The 23,263-nt window shown below is 39.1% G+C and overlaps 2 protein-coding genes across 5 annotated transcripts in view; both read left to right on the forward strand.

Annotated features, from left to right (window-relative positions):
- The window catches only part of LOC128738054 (neurocalcin homolog), a 299,091-nt gene that overhangs the window by 219,903 nt on the left and 55,925 nt on the right, over window positions 1-23,263 (forward strand). The window lies entirely within an intron of this gene.
- Window positions 1-23,263, forward strand: part of LOC128738053 (neuronal calcium sensor 2) — a 211,431-nt gene that overhangs the window by 165,155 nt on the left and 23,013 nt on the right. For all 4 annotated transcript variants that reach the window (XM_053832873.1, XM_053832875.1, XM_053832876.1 and 1 more), the window contains one exon: window positions 7,090-7,218. In XM_053832873.1, the coding sequence (XP_053688848.1) occupies window positions 7,090-7,218 (129 nt within the window). The remainder of the gene's footprint in view (window positions 1-7,089; window positions 7,219-23,263) is intronic.

The following is a 23,263-nucleotide window of genomic DNA, read 5'->3' on the forward strand; positions in this document are numbered from 1 at the left end:
ACTTTCTCAATTTTTGAAAATAAATATTAAATTGTGAATTTTAAATTTTTTTTACGGTAGTTTTTTACAACTGACGGAAGGGCGATAGAACAATGTAATAAAATGAAGGTGTTGATAGTGTCCAAACAGATCGGGACAAGGTTTGAAGGAGAAAGAGCAGAAAATTATGTAAGAGAGTGTCCTTAAAGCATCGCTTAAGAAATTGTGTACCGCATTACCTCAAATTGGGTTATAACCGGTTATAATCGGAGCCAATTTTTACCAGACCCACTTCTCCTTCCAGATCTTGTGCCAAATTGTTCGTCTTCCTCCGTCTATTGTAGCTAAACATTTAACCTAACTCGTTTACTAACCGGGACTACGAAAGAGAAGGCCGGGTAGAAGAAGTGGGTACCGGTTCGATTCGCCAGTTTGGGTAAAAGATGCGGTACACAACCTGCGTAACTTTTACTTGGTGAGACAGTGCAGAATCTTGTTGGAAGCAGTATGGTGCATTCCTGTAGTGTTTTTTGACGATGAGTATAAAATGGCTTTTCAAAACATTATCGATATAATATTTAGTGTTAGTGAACAGCAATGGAACCTTCAAATTTTTGGAGAAACATCCCCATACCGTCACCTTGGAAACATTCTGAATCCTTTGAATAGCCAGTTTGTCCCGAGGAATATCAGAAAGATAGGCTGCATATATCCGATCATTTTGTTGGTTGTGGTGATGCTGTAGCCTCCCAATTAGCCTCGAGGAATGACGCTGCCCTAATGAGCCAGTCGTCGTATGTTCGAATCTCGGCTGGAAGAGGTTGTTAGAGTCAATAGGATCGTAGCAACTGACCCTGCAATTATCCTGTACTAAAAGCTGACTGCGAAGTCTGTCGTATAAAAACAGATGTTCGAATTTCGAATGTAGCACCTAGGCTTTGCATTGGTGATCTTGTAGCAGAAACATTTTTTCGTCCGAAAACAGAATTTCACAATCCCTGTTCTACTTGGACAGGCGCCAATATCTTTTGACTTTTGCAACCTTCTGATTTTCAGTCAAACCGTGCACCTGCTGTGTTGCATCCAGACTGATCTAGTTTTCGTAACCAAGTCAAGAACAAAATTTTTGCTATTCTGTTATCTTACTGAAATCAAGGATTGTTTTTATTACCAACCCTTTCTCCACATTGTAGGCATTTTATCAATTCAATTCCATTTCATAAGTAGCACATTCGTGCCAAAACATTCTCTTTTCTGTCGGGACGAGGGAGTTTTGTCACTTTTTCTGGCGTACTTCCCAAGCAAAGACATCGAATTTGTCTAGGTTTTATCGTCATAAGGAATATTCGACCTGGGACGTGGGACGAAGAAGTTTTGTCACTTTTGCACTTCCCTAAAACAGATATTAAATTAGTCTGATCGTCGTACGAAAATCATCATTGACCTATTGGGGCAAGGGCGTTTTGTCGCTTTTCTGGCGTACTTCCCAAGCAGAGACGTTTGGTAAAGAATAATCGAGCTGTTAGGATGAGAGGATTTTGTCACTTTTTCTAGCATATTTCCCAAGCAGAGATATCAAACTGATCTAGGTTTAATCGTCGTAAAGTTTCAGCTTTTTATCTCTGCTGGAAAAGTATGGGGTTAATGAGCTTTTTATGGATTAAAGCTCGAAACTCATTATAATAGCAATATCACTCAGAATATTTAGTTTTGCCTTTCTACTATATAAATATATAGTATAAAGGTATAGAAATCACTTGGAAAACCGGAAATGGAAAGAAGGTCCTGCGAGCCGAATGTCATATACCATTCGACTCAGTTTCGAAAACTGAGCATTTTCTGTGTGTGTGTATGTATGTGTGTGTGTGTGTGTGTGTGTGTGTGTGTGTGTGTATGTGTGTGTGTGTGTATGTGACGCTTTTAATCTCACTCACTTTTCTCGGAGATGGCTGGACCGATTTTAATGTTCTTAGTGTCAAATGAAAGGTCTAGGTGTCCCATTGGTCGCTATTGAATTTCATACTGATCGGACTTTTAGTTCAAAAGTTATGTATAAAAATACGAAAAATATGGGACTTCATTATCTCATAGGTCTCTTAACCGATTTGAACAAAATTGATTGCATATGAAAGAGGAGCCTTGCAAACCCTTAACTTCGAAATTTCATGACGATTGGACTTGTAGTTTGAAAGTTTCATAAAGAAATGTGAAAAAATAGTATTTAAAACATATTTATGTAACATATAAGCATTAATTTAATGAAAAACATCACACATTTTATGATTATTTGAAAATTACTGCTGAGATCTATCAAACGAAACCGAGTTATTTAAAATCGGACGCTTCATTCAAAAGTTATTCAAACTTTAACACTTAAGCACCGTATATTAAACCGTTGAAACGTGTGAAATCAAAAAACATATCAATCAAATGTTGATTGTATTCAATGTATGAGATGTGTGTGATGTATGTGTGTATGTATGTATGTATGTATGTATGTATGTATGTATGTATGTATGTATGTATGTATGTATGTATGTATGTATGTATGTATGTATGTATGTATGTATGTGATGACAATTTGCAATTTTAAAATTTGCAATGAAATTCAAGAAAAGTGAGAAACATGTCAATTGTCTGAAGTTTTTGAAGCCTCTTAGTGGAATACGAACTCTGAAATTAAAGAAAAGAAAAAACTTTTACCGACTAAATTCCACTATTTAATATTTATTCGCGACAGATACGTATACGCTTTGAAATAAGACACTGATGAAGCATGCACGTCGTAGGTGAACTACGTATCTGTTGCAAATAAATATTAAATAGTGGGATTCAATCGAAAAGTTTTTTCTTTTCTTTGATTTCAATTTTCAATTGTCATTTTCTTCACTTGCTGTTACTCACAATTGTACAAGAAAAGCAAAAAGCGAAGAAAAGCAGTTAATTTAAGCATGTAGGTCTAGTGGTGTATAGGATTAAAAATACTAGTGAATTGATTTTTCCAAATAAATTTGTACAAATTCCTAACAAATTCTGCGCATCAATAGATGCTCTTTTCAATCAATAGATACTAGAGCTTAGAAATGTTATATGAAAAATAGGAAGCAAACGTTGCACGGTAGAAATTTTGTAAGATTTGTTTTCGTTAGTGATATTTTAAAGGACAGATGTCTTATGTCATGTATCATGTTTTAATAAATAAATCAAAAAAAGACAAGCACTGGGAATCATATCGATCGTATTTCCCATTCTCAAGCATGTTTATGGCGCAGCTTTGGCACTATTTTTCGACCTCATCTTGTTTTCCTAACCCTCTAACATTGTAAAAACGATGCGATCAAGCTAATGACTATCTTTTCATGAAAGTACATTCAAAAGAAGCTTAAGTTTTGATTTTCATGCAAAAATAATTATCTGAAGGAGTGCTAGCTAAGAAATAGTTCCATTTCTCGTTTTCATATCTAATGCTCTATTCAGTAATTTTTTTCTAATTCAGATATATTGCAAAATTGAAGCCAAGCAAACCAATAGTAAAATTATGAGATCAATCATTTTGTTGTAGATATCCTTTTTCTTCAAAAGCGAAATATAATAATAATTTTTCTGAACTCTTGTTATTCAAAGATGCTAACTTTTGAATGCATGGTATTAATGTCAAAATATCAAAAAATCTGCTATGAACAAATACTTCATATTGTCAATTCAAAACAAGTTTCGTATGTGGCTCGCCCGAAAGCCCGAAAGTTAAGGCCATCTGTAGACCCGTTAGAGGGTTAATTTCTAATTTTCTATACATATTCATTCAAGTCTGTAAAAATTATCTTTTGTGTTTACATTATTTTTCTATAAATATTATAAAACTAAATAAGGTGTTCATCAAGTAACATAAATGACGCTTACATGTATTTACGCACCCAAGGAAAGAAAATATAATTATTCTACACAATACTTTGTGAATTTTACTGGCAAATAAGGATTTTGAGGAATACGGAACGGATATTTAAAAATATAGTCTAATATAACATCTATACATCTACAATTAAGTTCCTGAGAAATTAAATAATGATTATTGTGGCAGTAGAAAGGCTAGGTCACGCCGCTAGGTGGATTAATTCGGGTTTTTTGTATTTTTATGATGTGCTGACAAAGCGGTCCCGCGATATTTGTTTTTTGTTTTTTAGAAAGCTGAGAGTTTTTACTTAGCAACTGAAACTTTTGAACTTTTCAGATGCTAAGTAAAAACTCTCAGCTTTCCAAAAAAAAAAACAAAAAATAAATTTTACTGTTTAGAATAGCAATTGGTAGGATTGGTAATTCAATGGAGGCGCATGGCATATTACTGGAAATAAACGGATGTCTTTGGTAAAAAATAACCTTAAAGCAAAATAACCTTAACAGAAATATCTGTTTATTTGAATTGAAAGAAGTGCATCACGTACCTGTTTTGTCACCTTGACCAAGGAATCTTTATAAAAATACATCTCAGAAACGAAAATTTAAATTCTCTCGAAATTTTTGATAAGATTATATAAAATTTCCGGTAACATAAGTAAAAGAAAAAAAGAGGATTTGCAAAAAAGGGTCTATTCGTTTTTTCTATAAAAAAGGAAGTACTTCCATTAATCGAGGGAGGTCCAACCGGCCCCAAACATAGGGTTTGGTCTTGCTGACTTGAAACGAACAATCTAACAAAATCTGGTTAAAATCCGTTCACGTGGAATGCCCATAAACCATAACCATAAAATATCTTCACCCTAACCATAAAATCTAATATCTTCAACGTTGTTGGAACTACAAAAAACTTAGTGCTTACTTTCAATATTTGTCCTGAAAATCTTATTAAAATACCATTAATTTACTATTAAAATCATGATCGGTTAAGTGGTTCAAAAGTTATGAATCTTTAAAGAAGGCAAAAGTTACGATTCTTGGGACTATCCTGACTGTATAAGGACGCCACTCCAATCGCCAAATGAATACTACTAGTCTAAGATTTTCCGAAAAGGAACCAATACACCACATTTAACCTACATCGAAGCGCTTTTATATTATCCAGTAGAAGAAGCCCCAAGCAAAGTATTTCGTGATTAATGTTGATGAATTTAAAATGCGCTACAAATTTATTTTATATAACGTAGTCAGTTGAAAAATGAAAAAAAAAACACGAGCCGAAAAAAATACATTTTGTTTGGAAAAACAATCTACCTTATGTTGTTTAATTTGTCAGTCTTACACTCACAAAGCTATGTTGAAATCTATAATGATGCTGCAATGGACGAGTCAGCGGGAAATCTACCTCTAGCAAGTTGCAAGTTGCGCAAGTTGTCCTCTAGCAAGAGAGAGTTGGTTCCAATACTCTGCATTTAGTCGCAGTCCCTTGTTTTTCTTTTGATTGTATTTGCTGAAAAGTCTGCAGGTATGCAGGAGCAGCAAGTTTTTGCTGTTGCTGCCGTATCAGCTTCGTTTGTTTTGATTTAATTAGTAATGATTGCATCGTTTTCCAAAGAGTGTGCAAGATCACAAATGTCGCACTTGACTTCATTCAATGGTGGTTTATCTTCAACTGCCTAAATTCACCTTTCCCTTTCAATGACCTCACCGTAATATCTTGAGCTTCGGTATATGATTTTTGAGCTCATAAAATGCATAACAACAGTCAAACTAAATCCATTGTGCCAAATATCGTTTCATGATTTCATACTTGCAAAAATATAATTCAATTGTACAAAAATAATTTAGTGGTTTGATTGCGCTAAATAGTTGCTAAATCCGTTGCCTGATGGATCCAAACTTTAATGAGGATGAGGTGGAAAACTTGCTCGTTGCACAACGGCTGGCTGACGAACCGGTTCACTTTCTCAGCGATCCGGCTGTGGAAGCAAATCGCGTTAAAACCACGTCGACGCAACCTTGATGGGGATAGTTCCCTAAGCCGGCCACAAAATAAATTTAACTTTGTCCTTTGAGTCGCGCTTTTTGTGCTCGTCGCGTGGTGGGGAAGAAACGACGCCATGCATTCGATGCTTTTGAACTCACAATTAGTAACGAATCGAGAAAAAACTTGCTACCATAGCCTGTGCCATGCTAGCAACCAGCCACCCACATACGCCCATGTTCCATGTATGCCCGCGATGGTGCTGATTACAGGGGCTGAAAAGTTCACGGTTGATTGTTTTGACTGTTTTTGCAGGGCAAGACCAGCCCAGAAGCGACTGCTGTTCTGTAGGGTAGCAAACGTGAAAGTTTTCTTTCGATTTCGGTTGTGCGGATGGCGTAACAACTTCTCTGTCGCCAGGGAATCATTTCTCTATTCGTGACTATGGCTGCAGAAGGACGGTCGACGTGCGCTCAAAGGTAACGGAATATTCATGCTGATGATTTCGAATGCTTTTAGATACCTTGCAGACTTTACGTGTATTTGCAGATGCATATTTGCATATAGTTTTGATTGGTAATATTTTTGTTTCATGTCGGAATAGGTTTCTATGTTTCAATTACTCCAAATCTTTGACAGACCTAAATGAATTGTTGTTGTTATCTTGTTTACATTTATAATATAATCAGGATAAAATTCACTAGTTGAAACAAGTTGGAATTTTCCACTTTGCGCACTCAATTACAACTTCTGTGATGAAAGTTGTATATCCCTGGATCGACCTCATCACTGCTGTTCGTTTTTCTTTCGTAAGAGCTACTTGCTCCATGCTTCTGTTGTCTACCTCAGGTGCACATTCTGTTATCAGCACTCGCCATCAAGCGATTGATAAATAGCGGATATACTTGGTTTGATGTTACCGGATAATTTCACGAAATCCACTGCTCGTCTGATGTTTTCGTAACTCGGTTATCGCTACCGGTTGGATATTACGGTTCGATATTGCTCCCGAATAGTATCGCTCGTGTACCTTTTGTACGCCATAGCAAAATATTGTTCTTTTATTCTCCTTCAATTGACTCCATCGCTATCAGTTTCTCGACTTAGAAGGACTGGTAATTGACGTCGGTTTGCTTTGGTATGGGTTTTCTACTGGCTAGGATCTTGCAGGAAAAGACACACCTGTCTAACGATGTCATCTCATCTCACGTTCTCGCTTTTTTATGTTTTTTCAGGAATTTCTGTTAGCCATCGACGTGACATCTAGCGGCACACCGGAAGAGAAGCTAAAGTGGGCGTTTAGAATGTACGACGTGGACGGAAACGGTGTCATAGACATCCAAGAAATGACCAAAATAGTTCAGGTGAGTAACCATTTAAGTTTCGTGCAGTTCCCTGAATGTAGTAAAATTGATCGGTTCGATTTATTTCGTAAATTAGGAGCTTTTAAAAGGGTTTTTGCATTTTAACAATTTTTAAATTAGAGGTAGTCCCAATTATTTTAACCGGGGAAAGAAACATCTTCAGCAATCCTACAAAATATAACTACAAAGCCTTGCAAGTTTCTCATTTCGGCGAGAATTTGACTTCACAACGTTAAAAAAAGCATTAGGTATGTAGAGCAGCAGCTGTAACTAGCTACTGTGTACATATAGCTGCCTCCATGGCACAAGCGACGGGAACCAGATACACCGTTAGTATCTATGTAGCACTATCAACCAAGTTCGTGTAATATGTTAGCGCAAGAAATAATTATCCATCTAATGGGTATGTGCGGTTAAAGTTATCTTGGAACATTTTCTGGCTTGTGCATGTGCAGTTTTTAGGTGTGCCGATTATTATCTGTTTCCGAGTCAGCCATCCAGATGAAGTAGCTGCACACGTCATGTGCTTCGGTTTTCCTGTTTTGTGTTGTTCCAATTTGCAAATTGAGGTGAACTTGGGATGCCATGCCTCCTAGCACGGCTGAATAAAACAAGACATTTTCTGCCACGCTCTCGTGTGATGTGGTTTTTGTAACTTTCTCGATGAGGCGTTTCCCCTGGCGTGCACACGAACAGTGCACGGAGCGCGTTACACGATAGGTTTGTTCAGGTATGGAAAAACTCCAACATTCAAATTTAGGACAAATTGTATTTGGCTATAATTTTATTCGGTATGCAGAAACTTACAGTCGCTTCGTAATGTAAGTACGATATGATTGCTTGATTCTCAGTTTTTTGCTCGAGCACATTTTTTTCTAAACATTCGGTACTGTGGACTGTTAGGAAATAATAATTACGAAATAAATTCATACATGTGTTAACGGAATCATTGTACTTGGAGTGGTAGCCTGAGTATATCAATTCATGTTAGAACAGAGGAATATTAGGAAGGTACAACCATTTTCTGCATAGTTACATTCTCGAACTAGCTACTAACATCAGTCACTATAGCTTAGCTTTGATCAGCATCAGTTACTCCGGAAAACCCTTCTCGTGCATTATCCACCATAACTATTCTCGTACGACTGTATAGTATGTCGCTTTGAAATCCACGAAAATGTCGTGCGCATGCATGTTTTTCTTCCAATATTTCTGAAGAATTCGTCGGATTGTTGAAATATGATCCGTAATAGCATGGACCTCAATAAAGCTCTCCTGGCATTGTCATAAAAACCCGCTTGCTATTGAGGTTTGACTACTTAGCAAGATCTGGAAGAGCACCATGTCGGTGGCATTGACCATTGTAATGCCGCGGTAATTACAACAATCAAGTCGATCGCTTATAGTTTTTCCTCCTCTAAAATCTTAGAAATTATTCAATGAAGTGGCGCTCCTAGTGGTTCCTGGCCATGTTGATAGAGTTCTGCCGGGAGTCGGTCCTTCCCGGCGGCTTTATCAATCTTTACCTGTCCGATTTCGCATTGGATTTTTAAAAGATCGAGAAACGGGTCGCTCTTATCATTTGTGGGTACTCCGTACTTCCGTACTGTCTCTTTCTGTTATGGTCATGTTCAATTCGTGGATGTCTATACCTGGCCAAATTCTCCCTCGTGGCAAAACTCCAAGTTTTTCCATAGTTTAGTTTATTTTCGGGCGCTCGGGATTTATTCATCTAGTGCTGCGGTTGCGGCTTATCTCACCAGAGCGCATCCTTTCCATCCATAGTCTAAGCACCTGGCTTCTCAGAGGAAGGTAAAGATTGTTCTCGAAAAAAGTGAGACACAAAAATAGTTGCTAAAAATTCATTTTAAGTCGAATGTTTTTCAAACTTTAAGAAAATAATCTGCAATAGTATGATTGGATTTTCATTTCGTTGCTTTATTGTTGCTTTCGTACCGAATCCGAATACACCTGACACCACTCATAAGGTTTCAGGCAATGATGAGACCAACTGCTTTTAAAATATCAAAACTGTTTCCTCAAAGAAAGCTTATTTTCCTTAGGTATTTCACGAAGTTTGACCTTCGTGATGGCTCGAAATTTCTCAAAATGGTGAAGTTCCGATGAATTCCATGAGTGGATGTCTTTTGGTACAAACGTTACACTATTTTCGCGCGTAGTGGCAGGATGCCGTCCAAGAAAGCACAGGAAGGACAGCTTCTAGAGGCACACGCCCCGGTAGATATATGTCGTCGTGATGTAGGTTGACTCATCTTGCATCTCCTATAGATGGCCTGCCAAAACAAGATCTTATTGACAAATTGATCCTCCTTCTTTTTCCTCACCTTCTCCTAAACGACGCATCTCTGTTTCGTTCACCACTCTCGGGTAGCTTTCTGGAGTTTTGGCCACCGACAATCATTCCGGTGCAGAAGCTCCAGGACCTTGAAGACCTGGAGGCTGAATCTGGACCGGGAGACCTGGAAAACATCCGTCTTCTTCGCCGCATTGCCCTACTGGCCTTCACCAGGACCCTTCGGCTTTCTCTCACTGCCTAATCGGCGCTGGGTCTTTTGGGTTTCTTTGATTGATCACTTAGAATAAGGTCCTACCATATACTTAGTGTTCGACGCATTGATTTATAACCCAATCCTCCTAACCGCCACATACGTACTGCTATTAGGTTATGATCCGAGTCGATATCCGCACTGCGTAAAAAGCGTATATTGGCGATGTTCGAGATAAACCGGCACTCGATGAGAATGTGGTCTATTTGGTTCGTTGTTCGTTAGTCAGATGATTTCTATGTGTACTTTTGGATACCTTTGCGCAACGCAAAGATGAGGGCAATGCTATCGGATGATTGACAATTTAATTTTAGTGCCGTTTCTTAAGTTAGCCGTCTGCTCCGGATCAGACGCTGTTATGAGCCGCTCCGAAACCGAAGTGCAGGTACTCACTAGGTTAGTTAACGTCAAGTCGTTAAGAGCAGTGTCAGACGCTGTAGACTGGCAGGTTATACCTCGTGCCAACACTCGGCATTCATACGGGTGCCTCCATTCCTGTCATCATACGACCTTGGTTTCCATCGGGCTTGGTTACCTGATCTCCACTAAGGTCGTTCGCTGGTTCCACAAAGGCGTAGGAATAGGCGTTGTCAATCATTTACTGGACTAAACTACTGTGAAAAACACTTAACTCTTAAAATATTACTGAAATTTATTTTAGGTTAATCTGCAGTTGTCCTCACCCTAGTAACAATTATAAAGCCACTTGGTTTCACATGAATTTTATAAAGGTTTTATTGCAGTATTATTGATTACCTCTGGTAGTTTTATTGTGGTATTGTGCAATACCAAAAGGATACGAGTCCAAACACACTTATAGCTAGCTATAAAACCATAATAAAACTGTTAAAGCAAATTTATTGTGGTTGCTTATATTACCACGTTAAAACTTGTTGGCTGCTCCATGACTTATGGTAAACTTACCATAAGTGTGGCGTAGCAATACAAAATGGCGCACCAATCAAAATTGATCTTATCGCGGTTGCTTGTCAAACCGCAATAAATCTGTTAGTCTTATAGAGCTATTAAATCGGTAGCACCCTGACCAAACATTTTTTTGCTGCTATTATGAAGAATACCGGAGTTCAACACCAAATTCATTTTTTTATGCGAGGCCATATTGCCATAGTCTAGTATATTGTTTTAGCTCGCAAACACAAATTCATGAAAGCAAAGTGTTTTGCAGAAAGAAAGTTATTATCAATCGGATTTCCAGCCACAGGAAGCAACTAAAATGGTTTTGCTAGAAATTTAGATTGACAAACTGAATATATTTATTTTGTTAAAGCAACCAGTTTTCGAAAATTGTAAAATTTTAGAGGCACGATGATTTTATCCACCTATTATATCAATATATACGATGAAATTAAATGCGCACATGCTGCAAACCTACGAAATTGCTTAAAATTTATGAAATATTTTATGGGGTATTTTATTATGGTCGCTATTCCTAAACCAAATCGATAAGAATAATCTGACGGCAAAACTATAACTTTACTGCTCACGCATGTATTTTCACGTTGATAATGCTGACGAACTTATTTAGCTTTCCCTAGAGGCGAAAAATGAAAAGCTTTATTAAATTATGGCGATGGCTGTTGTTGGCACCAATGCCAACATGTGAAGGCGGATGGGTGAGCGGTGCCTTCTTACCGCCGTTGGAACAAAAGTCACGGTAACAACAGCTGGATGGATTTGTGCCACACCACTGCGAAGGGTAGAGTCCAGAGGCGACGCCGGAGAGGGTGGAAGGGTCACGCAAAACACTGAATCCTAGCCGGAACGGTTTACCGACTAGGGACGACGCCAAACTGGAATTCTTTCGGATGTCGGGGAAAGATCACTGTTACTTAATACTACTTTTATTTAACTATACTTTTGCACAATGTGGCACTTTCACTTAGTTCTTATCACTTGTTGTTACTATCACGGTGGTTAAATCGATGTTGTCTCTAAGACGGTTGAAATACTTATATTTTGCATTCTGTTAAACGCCCGTATTTATACTACACGGCGCGACATTCTGGTCATCTCGGGCAACTTCGGGAAGGTTCGATGAAATACATTGCTGACATAGGAAAGAAGTGCCTAGAATGTTCGATGTACGTTGCTAGCAGATGCAGGCAGTTTGGAGATGCTTCTCGAATCTTCGAAAGCACGTGTTTCATACGGTTGGCGGATTTTAGCGTATTTTTCGCTGTCGCGAACAGCTGTCAAGCAGCGAAAGCTTAACCGGTTTTATTGTTGCTTTCAACAGAGCGTGATACGGCCACTTGAGCTTATAACTTGATTCTTAGAGGGGTTATAAAAACCTTCTGAAGATCAGGCCGCTTGATCGGAAGGCAATTTATAACGATCATCAAAGAGTTCTAGTGGAGCTCAAAGTTTTATTTTCGGTTTTATGATATTGGTCATGAAAACCACTAGAGGAACGTAAAAAAACCTCAATTGCTGCTTGGAATGTGAAGTAACGTAAATCTACCTTGAAGACTTTTCTCTCTAAATTTTAATTAAAATGCTTATCTCTGAGATGAAATTTTCCTTAAAGATATCAATCATTCAAGTTCTAATGAGTAAATATTTACTGGGCTTATTTTTATCCACAAGATGAATTTTATTTTATCGATTTTCAACAACATTGTATATACACCTTACCGAGACAATTAAAATCAAATGAGTTGGAAAATTTTTCCTTCACACACGCTTGCTTGACACGTAGGTAAATTAATTTTCATAATACTACATATAATGAACAGCTGCAATATATGTATTCTCTTCCAAGTCGAAAAATTGCAGTCGATATCAACTTGCATGAGGTGACTGTAAGACCTAAAGACGAAGCAGGACAGGGCAGTCTGATGAATGTTACTTCTCGTTTGCATTAAATTTGCATGTGCGGCTAGAAATATTCATAGCGGCTAGAAGTATAATTTAACTTGACTCCTGCTACCATGTGTTAGCGAATAAATTGTGCTAACCATAGGGTTGCCAAAATTACTAATATATTTAGAATACATTATGTAATAATTCTAAGAAAATTAATCTTCTCCATAAATTATACATTTTAGGTTAGACTACTCAAAAATAAAATAACTAACTGGTTGTAAAGAGAAATCAGGTTTAAAAAAAGGGTTAATGCCATTCTTAAAAAAAAGTTTACTCTTACGGCTTTACAGTGCTGGTAAATCAAGTCCTATTGAGCTGAAATTGTGCACATGCTGTAATTTACGTGGAAATCAAAATGTTGTATAGAGTTCTGTTTCTGTTCTGTTAATGTACATCCAAGTCGGTACGATCGAAATGAGCGAGAGTCTGTTTTCTTAACCACAACGTAACCACATTTTAAACCCTACTTGGCAGCACTATGCCCTAATATCCTGCACGAAATCCGCCTCGTCCTTTTGACCGCAAGAAGGAATGTAAAGCCACATTCGCGAACCCTTCTGCCCTACGTACGCTCGGATTCTTCCTTCACTTATCACTTAATACAATCTAATCAAAATGTATTAGGGTTAAAGCTGTGCGCTTAGCTGTGAATTGCAAGAGGTTTCCAATGGTTTGGAGTTGAGGTGCGTCAGGAGTGCGGTACATTAGCCTATGCGGGTTGATTTCAAGTTTCCACTATTTCGCTGCCTTTTCCATGGCGTCATTAAGATTAAGTACCATCAATTAAAAGCCATTTCTGGTAAAAAGGGCACCGAACTTTTTGAATTTATGTTGAAAAGCTTGATCGATGCTGAAATTTATACAATGGAAATTATAAAAAAGAATATGAAACGTAAACGACGTGGACGTTTGCGACGAATGCAAAAACGAAAGGAAAGAAATCGCATTGCAGATTTTCTTCGACTGCCGTGATAAATAGCTCGGGCGGAAACCGTGGCGGAACGGCCGGCGGATGGAGTTGGAGTCTCAAGCAAATAGGGAAAAGATTTACTGTGAACGGGTGCGAGATATTTTTCCGGTTTTCGCTGCAGGGAAACCCAGGAAATCCGGGTAATGTTTCCTTGTCATTCGAGTGTTATTAAATTTGCGCCCGCATTTGTTGAGACTGGATGTCCTTTCGGTTTGAAAGATTTACAGTCATGCAAAAATAAACTGACGTTTCGATGAATGAAATCGACGGGAAGGAAATGCTCAAATCGGAACGTAATTTGTTAAGGGTTTACCGATTTACTGATTGTATTATAAGTTCTAAGATTGTAAGTATACGATTCAGTCTGTTTTTCTTTATGAGCTTCTGTACTATGAAGTGTGAGATTGCTACTTTGCAATGTCACATATTCCTGTTTCCCAGTGATATAAGCAACGATCGTATTAACGATATAGCTTTTCCTAGCTAAGTTTAACATTAAATCATGAAATATATTCGTGTGAGGATTTTTTACACAAAATATTAAATTCTAGAAAACACAGTTTTGAATAAATATCGTATAAATTCGTATAAACTCTATTTCCGCTGCATGGAATAATGTTTTATCTACTATAACGGTTATTGTAATGTAGAAACTTTACACATTGCTCAAAAATTTCCCTCCGGCAATTTCCGGTCACAATTCATACTTGCACCGATTCAACCGAATGCAAAGATAATCTATATCTCTAGTCTGGTGTTATACAAAACATTTTTGCTATGTTTCCTTTGATGGTGGAACACCAACTGCGGAAACCATAATGAAATATAAAACTGATGGCGAGCGATTCGCCCTGTTCCTTAGCAACTTTCACCTTTATCGGTTCAGCTGTTGCCCTTCGCCCCACCACCTAGCAATATAAACTACTGCACTTGAAACGAAAACAAGATTGCCAAAGTTGATAACGCCGTACCCTCCTCAAAACTCGGTGACCCTCTGGCGTGGGTGGCGGATAGAGGTATTATCAATGATCCGGAACTATGAGATCTGACGAAATAGTATCCCAATGTGCCGTCGAAATAGTGACTTACAATTGTAGCGGAACACTACGAGGGTTCGGTCGTAAAATGGAAGCCAGCTGATGACCTCACTGAGAACCGGAAATTGATCATCTTTTTCAGGTTAACAGGCTGAGCAGGAAGATGTGTTTCTTTTCCTATGAAACCAGCTTCACTGTATTTAAGATTCCGAATCTTGAACAGACGAGAAGGTCAGATTTTTTATTTCGTGTATCTCATAATACAACCTCATGTAGCTTAATGGTACGAAAATCAAAGAAGAAAAATTCAATTTGAAAATCCTCTTGATGTTGCCTGGTAATCATGTTTCGCGACCCATAACTTCTACCTTTTTTGAGCTTTATGTTAATGTGGTGAATTCGCACGGTATAGATGCATTGACATCCCATAGACAGTAGCCTATTTGGGATTCGGATTCTATTTAGGATTACAAGTCTTACATTGTAAAAATCTATGATAATAAATTAGGTGCACTTCTGGTGCACTCTAAGGTACCATGATTCATGCAAATAATATCGAAATTATCCCTCGGTCTTAGTTGAAAAACATTTTAAAAGGCTTAAAAACAACGTTAGAATAATATTGTATTCTTTCTAAACAAACAAAACCATTAGCACTATTTCAGATTGCCAAAATCGAATACATTTACTGGAGTTAAAATCAGGGAATACCGGGTTCGGATTCTCACTTTCGCTTCTACACGATTTTGCACCGAACAAATTATGGTCCTCCAGTACTGTGGGTCCTGGACTGCCGTTCTCCTGTCTCCTCGAACAGTAGTTGCGTAGACTGCCTCGCAGTCTACGGTGTCTTCCTGGTTGAAAATAGTTTTAGCTACTCTTTCGTAGGGCATTTTGGCCACGTGTCCAGCCCTGTCACATTGTCCCTCACAATATCAGTATATTTGCAGGTATACTCAAGACAGCTCGTGGTTCATGCGTCTGCGCCACACTCCATTTTCCACCAAGTATTGATCCCAGAATTCTACGCTCAAAACTCCAAGCGTCATCAGCTTCGTTTGGTGACCATGATTGATGTTCGTACAGGGCGACCGATAGAATTAGTGTTCTGTTGGGCGTCAGTTTTGTGCCAGTAGAAAGCCCGATTCGCAGCTCCACCACGACACCAACGCCATTTGGACTCCCACGTTCCCTACCTGCAAGCATATACTTCATGTTTGGGATGTTAATTGTCAGTCTCAATCTCACTGTTTCCCATTTAAAAGGCCTAAACATCTTTTCCACTACTCTACGGTTGATCCCGTTGATATCACCCGCTATTCGGACGCATCATTTTGACCCATCCAGCATCGCACGAATTAGCGTCACTAGTTTCATCGGTGAGCCATATTGCAGCATTATCTGCTACAACTCATTCCGTTTGACTGAGTCGTACGTTGCCTTAAAGTCCAGAAACAGATGATGATTATGCAAATTGTGCGCGTGGAACTTGTCTAGTAACAGACGCAGATGAGCAGACTAGAGCAATATAATGCCACTGTCGCAAATCGAACGAGAAGCAAATGGTGCCGACCCGTACGTGGGCGAGTGTGAGAAGCATGGCGACCAATGCTTACTTTTACACTGACGCAAGCGTACGATCAACAGCCGCTGTTGATATGTGGATACATTCTGCTTCCGATACACTCGCAAGCATATAGCCTAGTAGCGTCATTCTGCGCAGCTTGCTCATGAACCAAAAAGCTCGTGAGCGGTCAACAGCCCGCAGGATGTATGGCTGCAGATTTTGCTTTACTTTGTTATTTCTTCTTCATCTTACGCCATCACTTCACACGCAGGTTAGAGTGCAGGCCTCCGTGAGCGTTCGGTATCAACTGCGCGGTGTACAAAGATGACCGAAGGCGACGACCGTAGCTGATAGCCGAATACACATTCGCAAAAACTCGCCGCAGGGCATGACAAAATAAGAAAGTCCAAGTGAGATGCTCAAGCCAGTGTGTTCGTTGGAGAAGAACGCGTGGGTGAGAAAATTAGACCACACGATTGCGAATTTCGCAACACTGTGTAATGCCTCGATAGTTTTTACACTCGAGTCGACGTCCTTTCTTAAAAATAGGACAAATGAGGCCATCCAACCGCACCTCCAGCATCTGCTCTTCCTGCTAGATCCTGAAAATAATCCAGCGGATTGCTTCGTACAGCCGGTCGCTCCCCGCTTCTAAAAGTTCAGCCGGGATACCGTCCATCGCAGCAGCCTTACTCTAGCGTTCGGTATCAAATCAGCTGTTACACTGTTTTCCACACGTCGTGCTTACCACCACCACCACCTATAAACATTGCGCTGATTCCAAAAATTTTCAAATGTGAGAAATATCATTTTATTCTTCATCAAGCCTACTTTCATCATCAGTTATATTGATAATGAACCATACAATTTCTTGAGCTGTAACGTTAAAGCACAAAAATTGCGCCAAGGCAGCCAGATCATGTGTAGTTATGTTATTCATGTTTGGGAAAACGAGAAATCATTGAGAAAACACCCCCGTAGAAGATTTCAACTAAATTTTCCAAAGCGAGAAATTACTAATTTATTTTTCCTCACGCACACGTTTATCTGCAAACGCACTGAAAATGATAAAAGATAACTGCAAATCAAACTGATGCCTGTGCTAGTGAAATACCTTGTAGCTTTTTCGCAGGCTTATGTCGTGCTCTGAAAATAATATCAATTCTCAGCTTTTTTACTGCAAAAGCAGAAGAGGAATTCTCTCTCTCTCTCTTTCTCTCTATGTATCTATCTATCTATCTATCTATCTATCTATTTCCCTCAGATATTACTTTCTCGGAGAACGCTTCTCCAAAACGCCAGGAGAATGTTTTCATTTTCAATACTTTGCTGCATTGCTCTGTATCTGGATGAGCATCAATTTTGTTTCTTCTTTCTTTTTCTGCCGGTGCATTACAGAATGCACGCTCCCAATGTGCAAATCGTTTCAATCCGTATAGTTGCCTGTACGATATTCTTTTTGGCGTACGGAGCAAATTGTCTCTAGAATCCAGTGCGTGAAGAAAAAAAAAGAAAAGTTATGCTCTATCAGAACAAGATGAGTTGTTGCAGTGTTTGGCATAATTCGGGGGCAGAGCAGGCAGCGTGTCTCATACGGCGCTAGGTTTCTGAGGACACGCCATAGAAGACTGCGTAGGGCATAGCATAAGAAACTGTATTTGTTGGTAAGGACACTAGATCACGGCAATGAATTTCAAGATAGACCGTACCAGTATACCAATAGTACAGTGATCGAATGTTGTACGGGTCACGGAGCTCCATGGCGATTTTAAAGCGCTTATTAGCTCCGAAGATTATGTCAGTTTAGCGAATACGAATGTTTTATGCGCTATCCAGAATGACGCTATGATCACGAATATGATAGACACATTATAACAAATACTTTGCTGTGGTGTGTCTAAAAGTGTTAGGATTAGCGGATGGCTAAGCACTTCGAGATACTGATATTAAGCATATTACTCAACCATCTATATGCAGTTCTGTGTATTTCAGTTTAATGCAGTCCTAGTCCATTCTAATTACCTTATAGATTTTTGTATTATCAGCGTAAAAAGATTGACAACCAACTAGTAGGAGAGCTGACAGTTGATGTATAAAAAAAAGAGTAGTGGCCCAAGGTTGCTCCTCTGTGGTACGTCAGAGATGTTGCAGAATATGTCGAAAAACTCGGACTGGATCTTCACCCTCAGCATATGGTTTATTAAGTACGAGTAAACTACTTATAGGGGGGAGGGGAAATTCCCAGCTTCTCAAACATTGCCAGGCTACTGTGACTAACCCGACCAAACACTGCTTTCGGTTCCGTGTAGATTGCATCAGCTTGTACTCCTTCATTCATCCCGAGCAGGAGCGAAGAGCAAAATAATTTAAAAACAATGTCAAACTGTGTTATAATGCTATATTTTGTTATTGAATAGATATGGAGATACATTGATAACACATTTTGTTATTGAGTAGATATTTAAAACAGTGGTTGTGAGATGAGTTTAATAACTGATTGGATGGATTGTTTTTTAATTCTGATAAAGTGATTTCAGTTGCATCGCTTCTCTATAGATTGGTTTGTCAAATACTAAAATTATGCGTTTTGAATGCAAAATAATTCAGATCCAGATCCTTTTAATTACCTTCCATCATGAAACAGAACACAACTGCTGCCAAAATATCAAAACAGCACATAAAAGCATCATAACAATAATAACTGTCATGTAAGAATGTCCGTATGAATTCACAAAAAACTTCTCCTTTGTCATGCTGTTATTTTCCTTCCATGAGCTTGGCAGTTGCAAATAAAGTTTAGCGTATGTGAAATAGCTTCCACCAGCCCATAGTTGGGCTCCCGCCCATCCCGTGCATAGCCGTTTACCATCACGAAATAGGTACATAAACGCGAAAATTGAAATTCCACTTCTCATCACTCACTTGCAGCAGTACCAGTAGCTGCAGCAGCAGGAGCATTTGAAGTTGACTGGTTCATAAGGTCGTCATTCCTTGCCTGCCTACGTCGTAGTCATCGCTCGCTGTGAGAACGCAAAAAATGTTTTTCTTCTCTGTTGATGATTCCCTGTCATGAATTAATTTAATCCTTTTTTTTTCAACGAGACCGTCAACAAATTTACGACGACGACGACTACTCTTTAGGTGGTGCTTCTTCAGAAAGCTGGTTTTATAGGTTTTCTGTTGCAGTTGATTGCCTGCGATGCCATTTGCTTATGAAGAGCACACTTTAAAAAATCGTCCTATAAACGCATTGCAGCAATAACTATAATTGAACAGTCGCTTTCGCTGATTATGTTTGTGAAAAAATCCTAAGTTGAGTTTCAGCATATTCCTTCCCCATTTAAAAGTAAGTTTGAAGCATTTCTTCAATTGGGTTAATACATGTTGATGTCCAGACGACCGGTTTCCAATTTCAACTGCTACACTGTCTTCCTGTAGCTAGTAAAATTCTCATTTTCTTTTATGGATACTTTATTTCATTGTCCATCCATCTGAATGTTATTGTTTCAGTTACTGGCAGGGTGGTGTCAAGTTGAATCGCCCTCGTGTGCGGTAGAAATAAAAGCATGAGATTTCCGGTGACCAAGCTTTGACTGTACCTGTCCTGTTTTAATCTGTGTCAAGTGTCACGAGTTACGTTATGTGACATAGTCGTTGCAGAAGCTGTCCTTGCTAGCTAGCTAGCTAGCTAGCTAACCTGCTAGCAAGCTGCACGACCGAAGTTTTTCACAGTGGCGAAAAATATCGACCGAGGCTAACACGCGCGGGAGGGAACGAACAGGTTAGGTGAGCAATATTGCAAGTTATTTTTAACCGACCGAGACTCATCACTCTCGGTTTCTCCGGGATCTGGAGTAAGAGGACTAGGGCGCGTCTGTTTACGGGAACGAGTCTGTCTCTGGAAATAGACGCAATCCATCCGTTACTTTCATTTGGTTTTGTTCCGATTGAGTAAATTTCAAGCAGTTGTGAGATGAAGTTGTTGCTATCAGCGCCATCCATACTGCGTCTATTTCTGGTGTTAGTAGAGCTACGATATTTGTCATTTGCAATGTACTGAAGAACCACTTACCTTCCGTCTCCATCGTGTCACTCAAAACGATGGCGACGAACGTTCCATCAGCTACAGGGTGATATGAAACAGTTGATGAAAGCTTCTTCATGCTATTCGACAAGCGTCAAGGTGTTTTAACGTTAGCGTTCAATTTGTTGTTTATTCTGACAGGATTTTAACGTTGAAGAACAGGACTTGATATTTCTGAGCAGAGCAACGATAACGATTGAGGTTGTGCTGCTAGTACAAAGGATGGCCAAATTCAAATCTTATTAAGCGCTTGATTACTGAAATAACGATTTTTCAAATACAGCGTCTGGTATGAATTTAATTCGTATCACCCTATAATCGGCGGCTGCTTCGTTCGCTTACTAGATAATTTTGTCACTCATAACGAAACCCACTCTGTTTGTAATTACTCAGCTCTTTGCGGTGCGGTGGAATGGGATTATGAGTACACGATACACTAAGGGCGAAGTCTCTTCATATCGTCTTAGATCGAGCACTGTAGTTTGCAGAAATGCCACCGTTACCGCTCCTAATTGACTAAATCCAACTACATTCTATGAACAGCAAATACAACCTCATTCGCCGCGCAGTTCTTATAATTAGCAGTGTCATCACTGTCGGTAAACTGTTTGTCATGTGCACGCTGGCTGGCGAGCTGCAGATGTTCGTCGCTCTTTGAACTCCTGTAGATCCGAAATGGCATCCTCGTCGACAGCATCATCATCGCCCTGACTGACTGTCTATCCATCCATACGTACTACTAAACTGGTGGCAAATGGGGCTCTCTGTGGTGAAATGAGTATGTAGCAAAGCCACCATCCTGCAGGGAAACATATTATGGCAAACAGCTAACATCTAATGCGATTTGTTTCACGCGCCATATCCTAGAAGCGATCCTCGCTTGCTGTAAACAGCCATCTGAAGCATGAGTGTCTGGAATGTTTTTCTCTTTTTCAATCTGAGCTCATTATTTCGCTACGACTGGCAGGAATTATCGCTAGGAAGGAAGCAAATTTTCCTGCTAAATGTTTCTTGATTCCATCTGATTGTTATTCCACTGCCATGTGGTGCCGAGAATACCATTCGGATTGTTTTTCAGTGGCTTGCGATTGAAGCATACCATACGCAATTGTTTAATTTTATTCAATCCAGTAACCCGCAAAGTTTGCTGCCAGACAGTGCGTCGCCTAATACATGGCAGCCTGCCGGCGTCGACGCCGTTCCATGGGCGCATACGTTTTTCTATATGTTTAGGTCAGGGTGCGGAAAAGGGTGCATTTTTAATCCGTTTCCAGTGCGCTTGGCAACTAGAGCATTAAATTTGAACGGCTTGTCGTGACTAGGCGCTACCTACAGTTAAACTTTAGCTGGCTGCAGGTTGGTATAGAAAATCGAAGCCGCTGTTTTAGTTTACGACATTTACGAACCGATGCAGGTTTCGCCTCGCACCATTGTGCAACGATGATGTCCTGTAGCGAGTGTTCATGGCCCTGAACGAAAAAAAGGGCTTTGCCCGATTGCGACCTCGAGAAATTTTATCACCGATGGGTAGAATGCGAACGTATCCCTATTGCGAAACTCAGCATTGATTTATGAATGTTATTTATCTTAATTATACCGTTTCGGTTTGCACGTTTCTGCAAATTTACGTCGGCGGCAATGGGAATCCCATCATAAATTTCGTCTTTACGGCGCGCGTACAGTTTTGAAGATATAAATAGGGGTACTCTGAAACGTGGGCTAAGGGTTCGGCTCTATTTGCGTTTTTATTTTTCACTAAATGGCACTAGACAGTAACTTTTGTTTCGTTTTGAATTTATTAAATATAAGACAAATAAATTAAATGTTGGTTAACTGTTACGGTGATTTTATTTTGTGTGCCAACAAACACCAATTTTCGTTAAAAAGGAAAATGAAATTAAATGCATACGCAAGATATTTATGGTATCACTGGGTAATAATTTAAATTACAAATATTAAATAACCAGAGTGTACACAGAATGCAAAAATGAATCTCACATTCGACGTAAACTGAAATCCGATATATTTTTCCATTAAATAAAACGTAAATAGCCAAAACCGTTCTTAAAGACATATTTTTACATCAAACCAAACGTAATAACTGAGCCTTTAAGTGTAATAACACGTAATTTTATATGATTTGCGATGTTCCATTTATGTGATTTATGTCAGAAGACGTAAAATTAGAAGATTTTTTCGAAGTGTGTACAAGACAGGACCGCAGGGTTGACGTTGGACTACGTTACTCTGATTGTTTGTATTAGTTTGTATTAGGTTGTCTCAGTACTGACTACTGACAGGAAACTATGCCAAATTGAGTGCCCGACATTAGGCATACGGACGTTAAGCATGTGGACATTAGGCATAATGAACGTTAGACATAATGGACGATAGGTATAATAGATTATAGTAATAATGGATAATAGGGATAATAGATTTTTTTACTTGTTAATGACACTACGCGATCATGAACGTAAACTCTTTTTTGAGAAGGGGGGAATGTCTGATGCAAAGAATGATTAATTAAGTGAACTGGAAAATTTCGATATAGGCGCAATGCCAGGGGGGTATAAAATATATCGGGTTGTGCAATGCCAGGTGGGGTTCACACTTCATGATCGCGTGTAGTGTCATATACAAGTAAATAAAAAAATACCCCGTGGTGGTAAACAGGAGACTTGCCGGGGCAACGTCGGCAACAGCACTGACAGTTTCTATCGCACTAACAGAGCAGATAGCAGTCTATCTTCTCGGCATCAGAAACAAAGAGCAATCATACAAAAATAATACCGTCGCAGAGAAATGTGTAATAAGTATGTAGGATGGTAGAATCTAGAGAATAGAAATAAAATTAAGTATTAGACTACCTATGGTCTATTCCAGCGTTTTCCAAATGGGGGTGCGCGAACCCCCAGGGGTTCGCCAAAAATTTAG

Source organism: Sabethes cyaneus, chromosome 2 (assembly GCF_943734655.1).
Source record: "Sabethes cyaneus chromosome 2, idSabCyanKW18_F2, whole genome shotgun sequence".
NCBI classification, from domain to species: domain Eukaryota; kingdom Metazoa; phylum Arthropoda; class Insecta; order Diptera; family Culicidae; genus Sabethes; species Sabethes cyaneus.